Consider the following 20,506-nt stretch of genomic DNA (forward strand, 5'->3'; position numbering starts at 1 on the left):
CATTTCCTGCTGCCATTTCTGTAAGCTATGTTGAGGCTGTTCTTTTAGCTAACGCAAATGCAACTACATCAGTTACGTTAGCTTCTCAATCAAGTGGAGTAGTGGAGGCAGATAGAAACAATCATTCTCCATTTTTGTTAATTTCAAGCAACGTGTGTTCAAATGATTTTAAACAAATAACGCGTTGGTTCAAATTTCTTATTTGTGTATGCACATTTGTGTATGTGTTGTTGTTGTAAAAGCACCTGAGAGAACGGGAGACTGGTGGATTCCACTTTTAATTTTATTTAAAGGAATGTGCTATCTGACTCACTCTTTATTGTAGCCTCTCTGTTTGTTGGATCATGACAGTTGGGAATACACTCAGTTACTAACAACCTGTTAAAAATTGGCCAATCCTGCTGTAGCTCCCGTGCGAAACTGAGAACACTCGTGTGGAAAAGGTCAAAACAACAGAGCGTATAGTGTTACACAAAAGTGAAAACAGGTTAGGTTCTCAGACGCATCTCAACCGGCACAAATGGAAAACTTAAGCCACCCACTGCTCTCATTTTGACAGTTACAAACACATGTATGCGCTCAAACCTACACATACTTACACGCTCTGACACACACACACACACACACACACACACATAACGATATGCTCGACCCGCCTGCCTGCCTCTGTCCTCATGCCATTGTCTTTATTAGGGGATACTGGTTAGCAGGGCAGATTTTCCAGCCCCTTGCGGGTGAATCGTCTAACAAGGCAGACCATTTCCAGCAAGCCCTTGGCCCCCCGCCACCCATCCAAATGAAGACCACATTTCTGCAGCGCCGCTGATCTGTCTGTCTGCATCTGCCGTCTAGAAAGTGAAGCACAGTCTGCTAGGGTGAAGATTTGGATCTCGGCGCATTTCAAAACAGCCTTGTGGGCTGCAGTGCTCACATCCTGTCTGTGACTGACATCACTGCACGTATGAAGAATGAATTAAAAAACCCAGGTAACAGGTAGCAGCTCGGGAGCACAGGCTCTCAAACCCTTGAGCCACAGCTGAGAGCAGGGACACCCAGAAAGCCGGCCACCTGCTGCCTCTCTTTCAAGCCCTTAGATGCGGGGAGACAGATTTGATTCTTATCAATACTAAGCACCTACGCAGCCAAACAATCGAGGCAACCCGATAGGTTATCAGCAGCTGCTATTTTTCTCATCCATCACGAGCTAATGCTCTATTTTTTTTTGTCTCAACAGCAAGTATTTAGCTCCTCTCCCACGGAGCGCCCTCTGCGATACGTTTGGGGCCAGGATATTATCGATACGTTATGAATGTAAATCAATAATAACCGAACACTAATTCATCATGATTACAAATATTAAGTGGCCTGCAACCGATGAACACACAGCTGTGGCAGCCACACAAAAAGCCCTTGTAGCCTAGCAACAGCTTCTCCATAACAAGACCACTTTATTTCTAGGTATGTAGGACCAGAGAGCACTGTTACTGTACGTGGGCCGTGAAAAACCTGGCATGAGGCACCTCCACTACTCCTAACATGGTCAATACATGCACATGTCTATTTGAACATAAAACTAATAAATGAGATAGAATTGTGCGTTTTGAATAAAGACTCCTCATCAAAGACGAGAGACTCCCGGTGCAAATTTAAAAATGCTCACAACTCTTGTAGTGGCAATCAACTTTTGTGTGATACATTTTTATTAAGTGATAGAAACAACGCAGAGAGATGGAGCTGTTTGCGGAGGAAGAGCACAATTGTGTTTGTCTGGTTACACTTGTGCGCAAGAGGGACTGAGATTCCTCGCGTGTAATTGTGAAGAAGAAGAAGAAGGGTAAGGGGAGGATGAAGGGAAATTGAGGGGACGTAAAGGGGGGAAGGACACACTGAGATAGATAAGATTTAGATTTTTCCCGTGTGACCCTCCTCCCCTGAGCATCATCTACATCTGCGCAATCGTCCCCCTAGCCAGAACAGACTCTCCGCTGGCCCCAGTCACCGCCCCCCCCCAAACCCCCTCCCCGATGCATTCCTGCTCCAGCTGTGGCTCTCCTCCTCTCTTCGGTTCCTCTCCCCTTCCTGCTTACTACCATGCTCTCCGACCACTCCTCATAGTCCCCCACACTCACTCACTCTCTCTCTCTCTCTCTCGCTCACTTGCTTAGGCCTGGGAGTAATTACGAAGCCCATTGCCAGGAGGAGGAAAAGGCGTAAAGGAAGGCAGGAAAAAAAAAAAAGGTTGAATTGTCTGGAAAACAACTGCACTCTTACCCCTTGTTCCGATTCCAGGGGCTCAGCTTTGACTCGGACTGCAGGCATTCCGTCAAGCATTAACATCCTGTTTCTTAGTCTGCCTGCAAAAAAGGAAACAGAGGAGGTGTAAGACGGGTGTTTTAGCATGACTAAGCAGGTCCCCACACTCTTGTTGTTCACACATGGACATCCACGATGTTGTGCCTGCACCCACTGGGAGATAAACACACTTTAAATAGACACAAATTCATGTTTCAAAAGCTGACAGAAGCTAACAAACAAAAGATGCACACAAACTGTGTAAACTCAGTCATTGCACAGCATGACTTCCCTCTTCTCCGTGATGGAGATTTTCAATTGCCTGGTGGACTGCTGCAGGGCTACTACGCCTCATAACACTGACTAAAAATCCTCTTAAGGGTTCCATGGAGTACAAATACTTGCTTTGATACACTGTTACTCAACAGCAGAGCCATACAACGTTTCCTCTCCAACCACTGACACGATAAAATAATACAAAAATGATACTCGGGAATAGAACATATTATTTCAAACTCATGATGATACACGTTACATTAATATCACACGCTGACACATATGCAAACACACACAAACACCCCCCCCCCCCCACTGCTGCCTCGGAGCACTGTGCCTCTGCAAAGGGGGCATCGGTGCCGTGCTCCTCAGCACCGCGCTGTGGCTTTAAGAGGGGATACTCAGACGGAGCCAATGACAACAATGCATGTTCGTATCCCCCCCCCCCCAGTTTGGGGCCGACCTGAGGTAACCCTTCCTCTTATTATTTTAGCAGCAGTACATGGAGGAATGCAAGCGAGGCAAATCGACTCTAAACATCTCTATTACTCTTCACGGCTGGCACCAGAAGTAGGACGTGTGGCCCGGTCCTCGCAGTCAGCAGCGCCGGAGCCACCGTGACCACTGTCACAGCGAGGGGGAAAAAAGCTCGGCCAATCACAGATGACATATATCCATACCCTTTCTCTTCGGCTGGTTGCCCGACAATCAAACTATTCTAACCATCTCAAATCTAACATCCATGTGGCTTGTCCAATAAACAAGATTTATTTTACTCACCAGAAAATCCACTCAAGATAGTTATCAAATACATCTCTTTTTACAGATTTCAATAAGAATTGCAAAATAAAAGATCATTTAAAGCCACGTATTGTTCCAGCAGCTCTTAGGCTCTCAAGAAAAAGGCTCATCCTGACTGTGTTTAGTGTGCGAGGGAGGCAGAGAAAGAGGGAGGATTTGCTCTCTCAATCTGCAACCCCCCCAGATCTCCCCTCTCAGGTCTAAGTCCCTCAGGTACCCTGGCTGTGCTGCTATTGTATTGTTGTCCAGGATGTCCTTCGGCTTCAGGTCTTGGTAGGCCCAGATAGCGTTGCCATGGTAACGGCTGGGCGGTTGCAGCCTAGTCCAGCCTCGAGCCATGTGTTTGAGGAGAGGAAGAGAGAGGAGGCAGAAAGTGAAGGTTTTGTTTTCCTCAAAGATGACCACCATTGAGGCTTTTTCTCCCTCTCAGAGAAAAACAGATATATTTTTAGGAAGGAGACACTTCAGATAAAGACTTAATTTTACTCATGGTTCAAAATTTCACATTTTTAAAAGGTTATTTTTTGAGCCTCCAAAAAGTTTTACCTTATCGTAACTTATTTGTTTTTTATGCTATGCACTCCTGTTACTGGGAGGAAAAACACCTTTGCACAGCTTGTCAGAGTTGCACATTTCTCGAGAGCAACCACCTTCTTATGATGTGCCTACAGCCCAGCTAATCCAGTGGTGCCTGAGATCACCTCCCTAATGAACTGGCCTGCAGCGGGCTGTTCATAGGAAATCAATGGAAGTTGCATACGTCCACTTGTGACTGTAATGACCAATGAGCTAACAGCGGTGAAAGACAGGGTTAACACTGAGTAATGAGCTAACGGGGGGGGTGTCACGTCGAAACACTTATACCGGAGTCAACTGCTTTTTCTCCTTTGAAAGGAGCGCGATGGCCAGTTAGCACTTGAGGATCACAAACCAAAAGAGATTTTAAAGAAACTGTGATTGAGCTTGAAATGAGGAGACTTTGCTCAAGGTAATAAACTGATGTACCATCCAGTGTTCTCTGTCACTACATTTGGTCTGCTGTGCGGCAGGTTTAGGCAAGCAGCAGTGTGCTGTCCATCAGCGGTATGAGGCTCTGTGTGTGGGAGATGGAGAGAGCGAGGGGAGGGGGGGGACAGGGTAGATTAAGATCACCTTTCCATTTGCTGCACTCTGAAATGAAATGGCCATCCCAGGTGTGTGGGGGAGTTGGATGAAGAGAGGAGGGCAGTGGAGTGTTGAGGCATCTAATTTCTCGCTCTCTCTCCTATACCCGCCCTCCCGTCCCCACCAAATCCCTCCAATGAAAAAAAAAATAGGTATAGGGAGCAGGTGAAGATTGAGGCCAGTCGGAGCAGCGAAAAAAAATATATATATACATATTTCAGCGTATTGCTGCTCTCTTCGCTTTTTTTCTGTTTATGCTTACTTGTGTGTCTGCTAATGCATTTCAAAGTGTCAACTGAAACTCCCACTGCACAGCCACATCCATGACCTCAGGTCCACCATCTCCAAGTTGGCTGATCGGCTCCGTGCTGATGGAGGCGATAGCAAATAGCTGGAGTGGAAGGATAAAGGCCGGTGCAAACCAACCCTGAACAGACCAGCTGGATCAATTAGAGGTGGCAAACGACTGAAACTCTGAGACCAAATGTTGACCTCATGCACTAGTGACATCATCCATGCCTATATGTGCAGCTGTCCATACACGCACCGAATAATCTCCACATATATGGGGCTGTGGCACACGAGGTGGAGCGCTTGTCCCGCAACCACAAGGTTGGTGGTTGGAACCCCTCTACAGTCAACATGCCGAGGTGTCCTTGAGCAAGACACCTAACCCCAAGTTGCTCCCCGGGCGCTTCTTAGCAGCCCACTGCTCCTCCGGGATGGGTTAAATGCAGAGAATTGTAATTTCCCCATTGTGGGACTAATAAAGGATTGATTATTATTATTATAAAAGGAAACGTGATCCTGCTTAACGCCGTCTCTGGGTGTTTGCTCGCACAGCGAAGGAAGATATTTTTCTGTTAGAGTGAAAGTTAATCTAAAACAAACTCGTGAAACCAGATTTAGTATCTAGCTGCGTGTACCATCTCTGCTTTCCCTCTCATCTCCCCTCTCGCACTCACTCACTCGCGACGCCACGCACGCACCGAAAACGCACTGTAACAGACGCCCCCCCCCCCCGATGCTTTGTTCCCAATGTCGAGCGCCCAGAGCAAACGGGTGCATCTGTGTCGCAGCGGCTGGACCTGCTGCCACGGGGCTGGGATCGGATAGGAGAGAGGGTGATGTAAGAAAAAAAGGGGTGAGTGGAAACGGGAAGGGGGTAGTGAATTATGGGAGAAACACGAGGAAGTGTTAAGGAAGGTGATAGCAAGAGAAGTGGGCAAGGGTGGGGGCTGGTTGGAGTCGCTGGCAGGAGCAGTGGTTAGGGAAGTGAGCGAGGGGAGTTGAAGAGGTTGAGGGGGGGGGGGGGGGTGTTTAGCAGGGAGGAGGAGGAGGAGGGGCGGGAGTCAGAGAAGCGAGAGAGGGGTAGAGAGGGGATATGGACCCGAGCCAAGGCCCGGTCGAGCGCAAAGCACACGGTGCAAGAATGCCAACAGACCCCCCTCCCTGCCCCTCCCTCCCCCTCCTCTAGCAAAGAGATGAAAGCAGGGGGGGAAAAAGGGAAAGAAACAGCAAAGAAAAAAATGTGCACATCATGAACAAATGATTATCTAGCGCTATAAGTGCTAATGCACGAAAAGGGGCGGAGCTGTGAGGTGATGTTAGATGAGCATTTCCTGTGTTCTGTGCAACTGGCCTCTTTGCCGCGGCTCACTTCCCTCTTCTGTGCCCCTGGACACCCCGATGTGACACATTGGCCTGATAAGCAGCCCTATTACCGCTAGCTTCATAAGCACACTCCTCCCCTTCCTCTCTCAGTGCAGCAACTTTTGAAGAAAAGTAGCAACATTGCTCACGACATGCGAAGAGAACGCCTGAAAAAAGAATAGTTTAAGAGGCTCTTTGCTGGGCCTGGAAAATAAAAGGTCTAATATATGTGTTTGGTAATGAAGCATTCATCTTGTTTGCAAGCAGCGTAGACACAATAGAGCCACAGCTGAATCACAGCTGATTTTCAACCTCAGTCTGCTTCACGTTAAGCTGCGTCTGCTCATGACCTCATCTCGCTGGCCTCATTCCGGTCTTGAGAGCCCATTCACATGGTTCCCTGCAGAGTTACCACTTAAAGAGTAACTGCACCCAGGCAAATAACGACGGTTTGAGCGGCAGAAAGATACGAAAAGACTTGAACCTTAAAAACCCACAGAGTTCCGTGCTGCCCTACAAAGCCAAAATGCTTAAACAAACTATTTAGTTACAACCAGGATCAGACATTTTGACATCTGTTTCACTGTCTTAACGATATGATGTCATAGAAACGTGTAGTAATAAATTCAAATTCAAATATAGGGAAAATAACTAGCTTGTATAAAGCCAATATAAAGTTTTTTGATAATTTAACATTTACAGTGGGGCAAAAAAGTATTGTCAGCCACCAATTGTGCAAGTTCTCCCACTTAAAAAGATGAGACGCCTGTAATTTTCATCATAGGTACACTTCAACTATGAGAGACAGAATGGGGGGAAAGAATCCAGGAAATCACATTGTAGGATTTTTAATGAATTAATTGGTAAATTCCTCGGTAAAATAAGTATTTGGTCACCTACAAACAAGCAAGATTTCCGGCTCTCACAGACCTGTAACTTCTTCTTTAAGAGGCTCCTCTGTCCTCCACTCGTTACCTGTATTAATGGCACCTGTTTGAACTTGTTATCAGTATAAAAGACACCTGTCCACAACCTCAAACAGTCACACTCCAAACTCCACTATGGCCAAGACCAAAGAGCTGTCAAAGGACACCAGAAACAAAATTGTAGACCTGCACCAGGCTGGGAAGACTGAATCTGCAATAGGTAAGCAGCTTGGTGTGAAGAAATCAACTGTGGGAGCAATTATTAGAAAATGGAAGACATACAAGACCACTGATAATCTCCCTCGATCTGGGGCTCCACGCAAGATCTCACCCCGTGGGGCCAAAATGATCACAAGAACGGTGAACAAAAATCCCAGAACCACACGGGGGGACCTAGTGAATGACCTGCAGAGAGCTGGGACCAAAGTAACAAAGGCTACCATCAGTAACACACTACGCCGCCAGGGACTCAAATCCTGCAGTGCCAGACGTGTCCCCCTGCTTAAGCCAGTACATGTCCAGGCCCGTCTGAAGTTTGCTAGAGAGCATTTGGATGATCCAGAAGAGGATTGGGAGAATGTCATATGGTCAGATGAAACCAAAATAGAACTTTTTGGTAAAAACTCAACTCGTCGTGTTTGGAGGAGAAAGAATGCCGAGTTGCATCCAAAGAACACCATACCTACTGTGAAGCATGGGGGTGGAAACATCATGCTTTGGGGCTGTTTTTCTGCAAGGGGACCAGGACGACTGATCCGTGTAAAGGAAAGAATGAATGGGGCCATGTATCGTGAGATTTTGAGTGAAAACCTCCTTCCATCAGCAAGGGCATTGAAGATGAAACGTGGCTGGGTCTTTCAGCATGACAATGATCCCAAACACACCGCCCGGGCAACGAAGGAGTGGCTTCGTAAGAAGCATTTCAAGGTCCTGGAGTGGCCTAGCCAGTCTCCAGATCTCAACCCCATAGAAAATCTGTGGAGGGAGTTGAAAGTCCGTGTTGCCCAGCGACAGCCCCAAAACATCACTGCTCTAGAGGAGATCTGCATGGAGGAATGGGCCAAAATACCAGCAACAGTGTGTGAAAAGCTTGTGAAGACTTACAGAAAACGTTTGACCTCTGTCATTGCCAACAAAGGGTATATAACAAAGTATTGAGATGAACTTTTGTTATTGACCAAATACTTATTTTCCACCACAATTTGCAAATATATTCTTTAAAAATCAGACAATGATTTTGATTTTTTTCTCATTTTGTCTCTCATAGTTTAGGTATACCTATGATGAAAATTACAGGCCTCTCTCATCTTGCACAACTGGTGGCTGACTAAATACTTTTTTGCCCCACTGTATTATTCCGTTTCTTATACAGCATAAATAAGACAGTGTATAAGCGTGATCATAAGAGAGAAAAAAGTAAAAAGCTACATGGCCAAAATGTCATTTGGTGTGACCAGAAATAGATTGTCCGAAGGGGTGATAATCATCTTCTTCTTCATCTTCATCATCATCATCATCACACGCCTTTGCGAAGTAGCGTTCAAACTTCAACCCTTTCTTCTAAATGTCACTGCTGTCTGCAGAGTGCTACAGTTCTTTTTCTCCACACGAGATCTATGTGGAGTCACTTTTTAAGACGAGCAAGTGGAAAACTCAAAGTGAAGAAGCTCCCACGCTGTGTTCTCTTCCTCTGTTCAGACCAAAGCTCCAGATGAACTCTCAAATTACTTAAATGTGAGTAGTTATTTCATCTAAATGTGTATAACAGCAATTTAGTGTTGCACTTCTATAGAGTTGTGCACTCACAAGAGGCAGATCAAAGTCTGTAGACAAAAAACACATTTGATCCTACATTTCCCAAAATGCTGTTATTGTTTTTTTTCATTGGACCGTCTCAGCTGGATAAATGTTTCACATCTTTCAAATTGATGTCCCACATTTGTAACAGACATATCATTTACACATAACTCCCTCCAGAGCCAAGGAAGACATAATCTCTGTAAACAGATTCTGCATATATACATCTGTAGGCATCTGGACAAGATTTTGGTATCGCTAACCAATCACGTTCCAGCAGGCTTAGATTTGCAGGTTAACAGTCCATGAGGAGATGATGATTTAGCTATGTATTGGTTTAAAGTAAGCTTGTCAGCTGGCTACTTGTGAAACAATCCGGTGGTTGAAGTTGTCTCTCAACTCCAACTTAAATGTCACATCTCAAATTGCTAATCAGACTGCAAACATGAGCAGTGCTTAAAAAGGGAAGTCTTGGCCTCGGATATCAGTTGACCTCACCTAAACCCCAGAAACATAGCCCCTTATCTGTCGTCAGGTCGCTAGCTGATGGTTTCTGAGATTGCAGAAGACACAAAACCGAGCAGTGCTCCCCACTACGAGTTACCTGACCTGTATGTATAAAACCGTTGAAGTTCCCCTTTAAGGAGCTCCTAACCCCAAACAGCAAACACCAAGTAAACAGTGATGAGGCTTTTTGTCATTTGCAAGCAAGGTGTTTGTGTTCCTTCCTCAGACTTCAACTCCTGGATGTTCTGCGATGGACATGGTCTGTTTTTTGTTTTTTTTCTTCTAGTCATTCCTGGCACTCTGTGAATGGTCTCAGAATTTCCATTTCATAAGCCGTACGTTCCTTGGCAGGAGCAGGGAGCAGAGTCTTTTGGATGCTTCTGGGACATTTTTGAACAGGGCTCAAGAGAGCAGAGTGCTGCTACCTCTGCTGCTCATAGCGGCATGGACTTCACTAAACCCTGACAAGCACAATGGCACCAAACCGCAGTTTATATGCACTACCCTTGAAAAGAAAAAAGAAAAAAGTTCCCTTTAGGGTTAAAACCCCCTTAGAGATGCACTCAACTGATGCACTTTACCTCAAAACACCCTGCCCTTTTCCCCTGGGAACAGCTTTCTTCCTGAAAACAGTTATTATTAGACAGAGTACACTTACTCTTACATGTACTGGATGTTTTCATCTCTGGGACTTACTGCCAAACTTGGGGATCTTATCAGGTCCCATCAACTTAGACTGAATGTCGTCCTCTATCTGCCTGACGCTGTACGGGCTTCGCTTGTAGTTGGATTTGATGTGGCGCACATGAATGACTACACTCAGAGCCATCTAACGGTTCTCTTTCTTTACGTCACATAACTTGGTAAACACAAAAAAAATAAGATTTGATTTAAAGAGCACGTCACCGGCAACAAAATACCCTGAGACTTTATGGTTATGCCTTGCATGAGAATATTATCAACAAAATGATCATCCAAAAATGCTATGCACAGATTTTTTTATAAAAAAGTGTTTATAAAATCCAAAGACACGGACTAAGACAGCCCTGAAGATGGACAATAAACCATTATGCACATGCAGGATGAATGGAGACGACAAAGGGTGAATATTGATCTGATCGATCCGTACGACAGAGTACAAATCAAGCTCCGTTGTGGTGAAAACTAGCTTTGAGGTTTAGAAAAAAATGCACAGTGTGGAAGTCTCCAAAGACCACACACACCTTTGCTTTAATAGTTTCAGATAAGCTATTTCAAAGTGGGCAGCTAAAGTGCCTGGGTTCAGAGGGGTTTGATACAGTATCTGTATGTGTAAATGGGCTCAGCAACAATGTGGAGTACCACATCTTTCTTATCCCTGCACAATAACCTCGTTATGTGAGGTCCTGTAACACATCTCATGCAAAGAAAAATGTTCCTTCATTTACAGTATACAGTGTAATAAAAAGTGAAATTCTGTGTGTGATAAAGAGCAGTGAACTTCTTGCGCTCAGACCCTGGGAGGAAACCAGCTCCATTTATAGAGTTCATAACCATGCAAATGCACAGAAAACACACACACACACACACACGCACACACACACACACACACACACACGCACACACACACACGCGCGCACACATGCGCACACATGCGCACACATGCGCACACACGGCACATTTGCACACCAGCAAGGCCCCGCGGAAGTTCCCATATTCTGGTGGATTGCCCTTGGGTCCTTGCTATTTCTGCCAGGGGCAGGGGGATCCTGTGTCAGTAATCCTGTCGGGATGAGGGGGATGAGGTCGCCGGATGCAGTTTAAGTCCACTGCCTCCACTACCACACACACAAACACACACACTCGTATACACATGGAAAAAATATTGTAGGATGGTTGAGTGGACACTACATACGGCATCTCTACTGTGTCAGTATGTTTACTTCCATTTTTTAATAAAAGGTGCTCAAACAGAGGACAGAAACACAGCTAAACATCCTGAACAACAATCTCACATATACCGTCACTGGCACACACTTTAACATCAGCCCAAACACACTTAATCTAAACCAAGCAGGTGATAGTAAAATTGTGTCAGTCATAACACATCAATTAGATATGTCTCTAGTGTCTCTTTAAAATGTCGATGGTTAGGATAAAAAAAACTCACCTTGAATTTCTCTATGAGCCTGTATAAATGTAAAGGATTATCTTATCTTATCTTACAAGATATTTTTTTTCTCAATCGGTGAAAGGGGAAATCTTTTGTGATTCAAATCTTTTGTGATTCAAATCTTTTGCGAAAGCTCCCCCACCTCCGCCAATACCACCTCCGTCCCTTCTAAGGCCTTGTGAAACTGTGGGAAATGAAGAAGCTGCTTCTTCTGAGAGGAAACACTCAAAGCGAAAAAAAGAAGAGTCAGACGCTGTCTGGTTTGTCTGCCTCCGTCTGTGTGTCAAACCAACTTCTTATAGAGCTGACTTCCTGAGTCCCTGTTCCGTTCCTCAATCTGGCTACCGCACACACACACACAAACACACACACACACAAACACACACACACACACACCTTGTGACCTCTGCCTGCAACCGCAGTGAACCATATTTATCTTCGATTAAGAGAGAGAGACACACACACACACACAACTGTGTCTCTCAATATTTCAGCTTTGCTCATGAAAGAAGAATATAGATGCCCATTCAACACAAACAGCCACCCACACACACCTACAGTGTACACACACACACGCTGAGACACACATACACACACACACCCTCCTCCACAGTGCTCCGGAGAGAGGTAAACAGAAGAGTCTGACATCCTCTTGCATCATGTTGCCTCAAATGCAGCAGAGGAACAGCCAAACAAGCTGTGACCGTGACGGCTCTAAAGTGAGGTGGCATTACTCAAGCGAGCTTCCACTTACAAGTCAAAGCAATTTGTGACACAATCCCTGACCGGTTTATGACCAATTGAAGATCATTTTGATGTCATCGAATCCTAAAGAGCGTGTTAAATATTCTGCGCGAGGGCTGGATTTAGTTCAGCGGGACAGAAACCAAAAAACTAATGCCACAAAACAGCTCCCTAAAGAGCCAATGCACTCTGAGGTCGTCTCGCTTCAACGTAATCGGGTGACCTCTCTGGAACACCCTTCACACACAGACACACACACACAGACACACACACACACACACACACACACACACACACACACACACACACACACACACACACACAGACACACACAGACACACACACACAACACACACACACACAGACTCGGTAAATGCAGTGGGGTCAGTGGCTGTGCATCTAAAATAGCCTCTGACACAAAAACCTCACTTGTACCAAAGGAGGGGGAGGTGGAGCCGAGCGGAGCAGGATAAAAGTGTGTAGGTCGACGCAGGCTTTCAGGGAGACACTGCGTGGTCTCTGCATGTTTATGGAGAAGTCTGCAAACTGTAGACTTAGATAGAGAGAAAGAGGCTGGTTCCAGTGAATCAATAAAATAAAATGCACTCAGTGACTCTGTTCTGGTCCTTTATTTACTCTCAGTGCACAGGTCCTCCCCAGTTGAGGTGACCACGCTGCGGTGCTTAATGATCTTCTGAATCTGACAGAGGTGCATTGTGGTCACGATCCCGGACAGAATTCACAGGGAATAAAAAAAAAACATTGAATGCTTTCTTATGTGAAGAAACCATTAAAAAAGGAGAAATACCAAATTTTGTAGACAGCCCACATTATAAATAACCCTGTGAGAAACACATGGAAGGTAAAAGTGTAACGAGGTGAATCCCCGTCGGTTTTCCTCTCATTTGATTGTTATAAAGCTGCCATTGTGTGTTCTGCAGCAGAGGGACAGAGTGGAACCCTGCTCTCGTCTCTTGCCCTAACGGGGAGAGGTAGGATGCATTAGATTAGCCGTCCTCACAATAACCTGCATCCTTCCAAACAACCAACCACCCACATTTTTTTCTCTCTCTCTCTCTCTCTCTCTCTCTCCCCTCTCCCCCCCTGAGGGAGGCCAGTACACTTCTGCCCTAATGGGGGATTCTTGGAGTAGGCTACTGCCTGTTATCCCCCTAGGCTCTGACAGTGTATGTGTGCTTGTGTTACAGCATGTATGTCTGAATGTGTGTGTGTGTTTGTGAGCGATCCCCCTTCCCCCAACATATGCACTGTGTACATACTACTCACAATGGCCTGGTCTACTGAATGCATCGCGGCACATGTGCACTCACATGCACTCTCGAAGATCGACCTAGATGTTTTACAATAAGCGCACAATGCGAGCACGCAGTGGCACCGACGCACTGACTCATCTACAGTATCCAGTGTGTGCAAGTTGAATAGAAATAATATCAGCTCAGGCACCTGTGCCCTTTTTTTCTCACTCGCTATCTCCTGTGATACAAACAAAGCTATATGCCGACACACGAACACATGTGCAGTTTACTTTCACAGTCTTGTGGGGTCGTCTTGGTGCAGCGTCGCAAAGTGCCCATCCAATAAACGTTGCTTAGTACTGACACAACTAAACGGACCAATCAAAACACTCAGACGCTCCGACACTTTTTCTGCATCAAACGCACATTTTTGCATATTTTCGCTCACCGAGTTTTTCCTCCTCGGCTTGACCCATTCCAGCTCTCCAGCGCCACTCAATAAAAGCAGGCAGCTGTGTTTACCTCCATTACTCATGTGCTCACACCTTCACCTCCATCATTTCCCCCCTCCCTATGTTCGACTTATATCTGCGCCATGCTGATACCTGGCTGTAGCTTATTGAGAGGAGTTATGGTCCATATCTCGAACCTACATTCGGTTGAGTTACGGCCAAAAGTGACTGTGGAATGCCACAGGCACCCCCTACCCACAAAATGGATTCCACATGTTGTTTGCATAATTTCCTCTCCTACCAGTTGACCCGCAGCACAACTGGAAACAAAGTTCACTGCAGCATCCTTTACACAGGTCTGCTGAAACCATCTGCACTGAAGCTGGAGAAGTAGCAGCTCCCCAAAGATTCTGCAAAGGGGGAAAGTCTTTAGGTAAAACCAGCAAAACAAAAAAAGAAGGCTCCAACACTGAAAATGCTGACTTTGAACGCTCTTCCATCCTCTTTTCTTGGCGTCCTTCCATTTCTCCTTTGTCCACCAGCCGTATTCGGCTAAAAGGGGGAAACACACAGTTGGCCCTTCTATTGACATACCTTTCCATCCAAGCCGTGGAAACATGTCGAGCAACCTTAAAATCAGAGTCTCGGGGGGCAAGCTCTGCTAAATGAGTCACTTCCAGTAAGCACTGAGTGTGTTGCTCTAGAGATGGTGTCATTACTGGGGAAAAAAAAAACTTGGATTGCTGAGCTGGTCAGGCTACATCATCTTAAATTCTAGCTTCCTTTGTTGGCAATTTTTCTTTCGATCAAAAGATAAGCTTGGTGGCTCCAGAGGGCGTTCAAACTGTGAAAACTCCTCATAAGAATCAACAGAACAACGCAGTATAAATTAAAAATACTCACGGTGATGTTTGACAAGCTGAAATGGCCCGTTTTACATCGTAGTTCTCTCTGTCTGTGTTCACTGTTTGGACTATCAACCTCAGATTCACTGGCTGTTGCACAACACTTTCCGTACTCTCTTTCTCTTTCTCTCACTCTCTCTCTCTCTCTCTCTCTCGCTCAGTCACAAAACACACACACATGCTCCGGCACGCGATGTACAACCTTAACTGAAATTTTGGTAAACAAACGTGGGCTGGACACTGGGGGTCAAAGGTTGAATCCACAACAGAGAGCGCAGAGGGAGAGAACATTTTGTCATCTCCTGACATGGTGAAATAATGCCCCAGCTCACAGCCATTGCCTATGAATGTTAATCTTATTTCATGAGCAGGACGTCCAACGTATGGAACTACGGACGCAGGTCTCGATATCCGGAACGAGACAGTAAATATACCTGCAAACCATTTGGATGTTTAACCCTCTTGGCTTTTTTGTCCCGTTGACTCTGGGCAGGTACATCTATCCATAAACAAAGTTGCCCGTCTATTTGGGTGCTGTCTGTCTCACACATTGTACACACATGCCCTTGACAGGCTGGTCTATTGTAAGAGTTGTGTGTTTCGTTGTGTATGTGTGTTCGGGCTCTATTATCCCACAATGCACCTTGAGCACAACCAACCTCCATGACCTGCTTAGCTCCTTTTTTTTGCTTTACAGCTGTATGAGTCCAGCTGTACTGCACACTGCAGTCTATCCGCAATCAATGACGATACACTCCATAACACCCACATGGATCATTGGTACAGCAGTCAGTCAATATGGCAGCGGTTAACCCAGCTGATTAGGGGCCATAGCGGGAATGTCACATCTCCTTGGATAAGACAGTGAGCGTACGTGTTCTTGGACTGCACATACTAGAGCACAGCTCTTTCTCCTGAAAGATTCCGTCAGTCAACGCGCGTCCAATTTGTGCGTTGGTGATCTGTAGCGGACAGATGATGCCTTTAGTGGGGGAATCCCGCCGCGCAATTAGGTGTGCCGGGCACAGCGGTGATGATGGACAGATAGAGTCTATCTGTTTGTGATTGGCTTTTTAATTGAGTCCCCCCCCCCACCTGGACTGATCTCTATCGAAAGCTCTTGGACCGTGTCGGGGGTTGGGGGTTGAACCGTTGAAGTAATCAGAGCGGAGGTGTAGCAGCTTGATGCTGCTGCTGTGTTGGGGGGAAAACAACTAGGTACCACATCGTATTGTTGGTGATAACACCCGTACAGTTTCAGGATGTTAACAAGCGTATGTACGGCATTAACACGCAGACGTTAACAACAAAAGAGGACAGCACGACCAACAAATTTCATCATCTCAAGGTGAAGCACCTGGTTGAGTGTGAGGAGAGAGTGTGTGGAAAGAGCCAAACAGACAGCATCCTAACAAGACTGTCAAGCTAAGGAAAACAACAGCATCAGTTAGCAAACTTAAGAACGTTCTCATGACAAAGCCCTCTACTTGGTAATAATGATATTAAAGGTCCTCTATCCTTATTGAAGTTGTTTTAATCCAGACCAAGATCTTCTCCTCATCAAGTCGGTTTTGTGACTAAACCTAACCAAATCTTAACCATAGCATTAAGATGGTCTGGAGATGCCGCTCAGGGTGTCGGATCAAAAACGCATATATGTTCTGTTCTAGAGGGAATGGGCAAATAACATAATTTGTTGTTTAATTTGGAGGACTCGTTTGAAGTATTGACCAAATGTACTCCACATGACGTACAGTGCTGCAAAACAATAAAAGAAGAATGCCAAAGTGGTAAAGTTTTTCTTTTGCTTAAGATGCCAATCTTGTTCACTTTATTTCTAAGCTAGGCAATCACATCATTGTTCAGCTGAATTCTAGTATTCTAGTATTCTAGTATTCAGCGCTGATTCAGACCGTCTTCAGCTTACTGGTATACACAGTCCGTTGCAACCTTGCATTCTCTCTACTGACCATCAGGGGGCGACACGCAAAAAGAAGTCAGATTGTATAGAAGTCTTTGAGAAAATGACCCTACTTCTCACTTGATTTATTCCCTCAGTAAACATTGTAAACATGAGTTAATGGTCTCAATCTCTTGTTTCTAGACTTCAGCATGATGTTCATTTAGTAAATTATGGTCAAATAGACCATAAAGCAGAGTATGCTTTAGGGCGGGCTTACTGTGATTGACAGGTCGCTACCACGGCGTTGTCCAGTCTGGAATCTGTCCGTTTTTTTCGTCTTGAAACTTGAACCCTGTGTTTTCACCACATGGAAGTTAACTGTAACTTTTTGGTCGCCATAAAAACATCACAAAATGTTGTACTAGAGGCTTCAAAATCGTAGTCCTAAAACCAATGGACACCATGACTTCATCAACTTCTTATATACAGTCTACGGTTCAAGTTGTAATGTTCATTTCAGTACAAATCCAGGCAAGAAAAGACATGACATAAAGATTCTTTCCATGGTTTTCGTGGTCTTTCAATCTTTCATCACTAGTGGACTGCTGACAGTCCAGTCCAGAGGAGCTCCACTGCTATTGTGGATTCGTTAAGTGACAGTGACGATTCATTTGAGTCATTAGATTTGTTCGTACAAGTAGGGAACAGCACTTGTGTCATATACCCTATCAAATTCTGAACGCGACACCTCAACACAGGAGCCACTTGGTTCAATGTTGCATCAATAACAATGAAGTGCATTTTACCGTATCGTTGCAAATACCATGATCGCAAAACCGACCCGCAGAATTATCCAATTTTTTTCAGGTGATATCAGCCTGTCTTGCCCATTTTGGAGCTCCAATACAACTCTCCCTCGCTGCTCATGCTCACGGAGTCTTCTCCGCATGTGTGGTAATATCATCCTGCTTATTCATGCAAAGGGAGAAGGGCCCTTTGTAAATGGATTTAAGTGAGAGTTTAAATGGGCTCTAATCTCACTCGCTGAACATCCGTGAGCTGCAGGGGGTCTCACACACACACACACACACACACACACACACACACACACACACACACACACACACACACACACACACACACACACACACACACACACACACACACACACACACACACACACACACACACACACACACACTTAAAGGCAAGGCTGGGCCTCTAAAGGCAAGGCTGGGCAACGCGGGGGTAAAGTCACAGAGGTCAGTGCTCAGTTTCCACATCAAACCCAGGAGCAGAGGCCAGAGTCTCATCCCCCCCCCCTTCTCCTCCACTCTCCCCTCTCTCCTGCTCCCTCCTCTCGTCACACACCCTCCTCCTCCTCCTCCATCCCCCCTTGCTGGATGTACAAATGCCTTTGCTGTCAGCTCTGCCCTGGTCCCTGTAATTGAAAATAACAGCCAAGGGCCAGCCCCCCGGCCACTCTCCCCAACCTGGTGGCTCCCCTGCCTCTCTGACAGCCACCCATCAATACCAATGACTATTACTGTGGAAGTGAGAGCGCTGCCGATGACATCCAAGACACCACCCCTGCAACACTCCCACACACATATACACACACACACGCACAAACACACACCCCCCCCCCCCCCCAGTGTCCTTCCTCCGCTACCCGAGCCTCCTAATGTTTAACCCGTTGCTAACAGCCTCGTTTCTCTGTCTCTAAGCTGCTACAGTAAAGGCAAACAAGCCTGCTACTCTCTCTCTCTCTTTCACAAACACAGACACACACCACAGTGCTTCACACAAATGCACATCCACACACCAACACACACACACACACACACACACACACAACTCTCTCAAGGCATGCACGAAACTCTGACAAGCAGAAAACTTTTTTTTTCGTTTCCCTGCGAGAAGTGTTGAGAGTTCGGTGCCGTCTCACTGCACTCCTCTTGTACCCCCCACCCCTCCACCACCACCACCACCACCACCACCACCAAGACACTCGAGCCAGTACTATTCTACACCGCTGCTGCACTGCTCAGGCTGATATGTTCAGAAGTTTCTTCTCTAGAGGTGAAATAAGCGAGACGTTTGAGGGTTTTGAATCCTGGTTGCTGGCACTGTACAAACAGTCAGGATGCTGTGTATTCACTTTTGAGTCATGACAGCTTATGCATTTACATTGGGGAATATGTGTTTCAGGTCCAGTCAGCACCATGCAAGGGGTCTCTTGTTTCCTCCACCACCACCCCCACACACACACACACACACACACCCCCACACTGACAGACACCAAACACAATGCCATAGGTGATCTGAGCTGTCACGTCTGCTGTGACAGGGAAATGACAGCTGAGACGAGGCGCACTGAACAACAAGCACAAAGCCCGGTCGACGTGACAAACGCAGAACACAGCAGCCAGCCAGCAGAGGAACAGGACGGAAAAGAAATGCACAGACCTTGTCAGAAGCTGCAGTGCTGGTGGAGACTGCTTTTCCCTTCCTACAATCCTCTCTGTCTCCTCTCCCTCTCCTCTCCCTCTCCTCTCCTCTCTCTCACTCAGAGTGTGTGTGTGTGTGTGTGTGTGTGTGTGTGTGTGTGTGTGTGTGTGTGTGTGTGTGTGTGTGTGTGTGTGTGTGTGTGTGTGTGTGACAGTGAGTGAGTGAGTGAGTGAGTGTGAGTCTCCCTCCCCTTCTGCCTCTCAGCTGCTCGGCTCAGGCAGTTCTCAGGAAATGAATGGGAGCTCACAGAGAACTGTTGTACTTGCAAACGACTTACCCCGAGTCACATGATCCGTTAAATGTAGGGTGGGCCGGTGGGTGGAGGCTTCATAAGCGAAGGGGAAGACAATATACTCTAAGCTTTAACAGCATGCATCGAATTACACGGGGGCCCCTCCGGGGAGGTTTCCGACGCGTCCGCTCTCTGCCAGCCCGTGCTCTTCACTCTCACTACCCCTGCCGGAGCGCAGCGGTGAGCTCCGGGCTCGGGGGGGAGCACCGGCCGGAGCACCTCCCCGTTTAAAGGGGCCGGAGAGGAAGGTGTGAGAGGGGTGGTGGTGGTGGTGGTGGTGGTGGGGGCACAGTTCATTATTATATGTTTGATGCATGGACTGCAAGTTTAGCCAGTTTTTGAAGGAGAAATAGTTTGTGAATGTAATTGTTTTAAATATTTTCATAAAAGACATTTTAATTTACTTTCATCGGAGCTGAAAAAGTTTTAGATCAGAAATTTGTTGGATTAGTTTGATAATCAATTAAAAACGCTCCAAATGTGAGTCATGTTGTCGTTATCGGAACTTTTTATTTTTTATATTTGATGGTTGGACAAAATTGTTTTATAGACTAAATCATTTTTGATGAAAATATTTTACTGATGAATCAATAACAATATAAGGTTAATTATATATTGCATATATATATATATAAAATATACAAAATGTACAGATATTAACCTAAGAGAGATTTTGATTAAAATATCCATCTTTTAATAATGAACAGGTCTTGTTCTTTCTTAGCATCTGTGTTTACAAAGATCACAGCTTTGACCTTGAGAAAAATAAAATTGATAAAAAAAAGAATGAACTATGTATATTATCAATTATTTAAGTATTTAATTAATTATCAATATCAGTTAAGTGATTAATTGATTAATCGCTTGCTCAATAA

At 45.6% G+C, this 20,506-nt stretch overlaps 1 protein-coding gene across 3 annotated transcripts in view; it reads right to left on the minus strand.

Moving 5' to 3' along the window:
- Window positions 1-19,815, minus strand: part of klf12b (Kruppel-like factor 12b) — a 41,458-nt gene extending 21,643 nt beyond the window's left edge. Inside the window, exons 1-2 of one of the 3 annotated variants that reach the window (XM_054615325.1) lie at window positions 19,617-19,815; window positions 2,272-2,354 (exon numbers count right to left, since the gene is read on the minus strand). In XM_054615325.1, the coding sequence (XP_054471300.1) occupies window positions 2,272-2,337 (66 nt within the window). In that variant the 5' untranslated portion in view covers window positions 2,338-2,354; window positions 19,617-19,815. Of the gene's footprint in view, window positions 1-2,271; window positions 2,355-14,923; window positions 15,007-19,297; window positions 19,367-19,616 lie in introns of those variants that run through there. The other 2 variants (XM_054615326.1, XM_054615324.1) reach the window with 2 other exon arrangements.
- Window positions 19,816-20,506: the final 691 nt, after the last annotated feature.

The sequence above is a fragment of the Anoplopoma fimbria genome, chromosome 16, assembly GCF_027596085.1.
Source record: "Anoplopoma fimbria isolate UVic2021 breed Golden Eagle Sablefish chromosome 16, Afim_UVic_2022, whole genome shotgun sequence".
NCBI lineage: Eukaryota > Metazoa > Chordata > Actinopteri > Perciformes > Anoplopomatidae > Anoplopoma > Anoplopoma fimbria.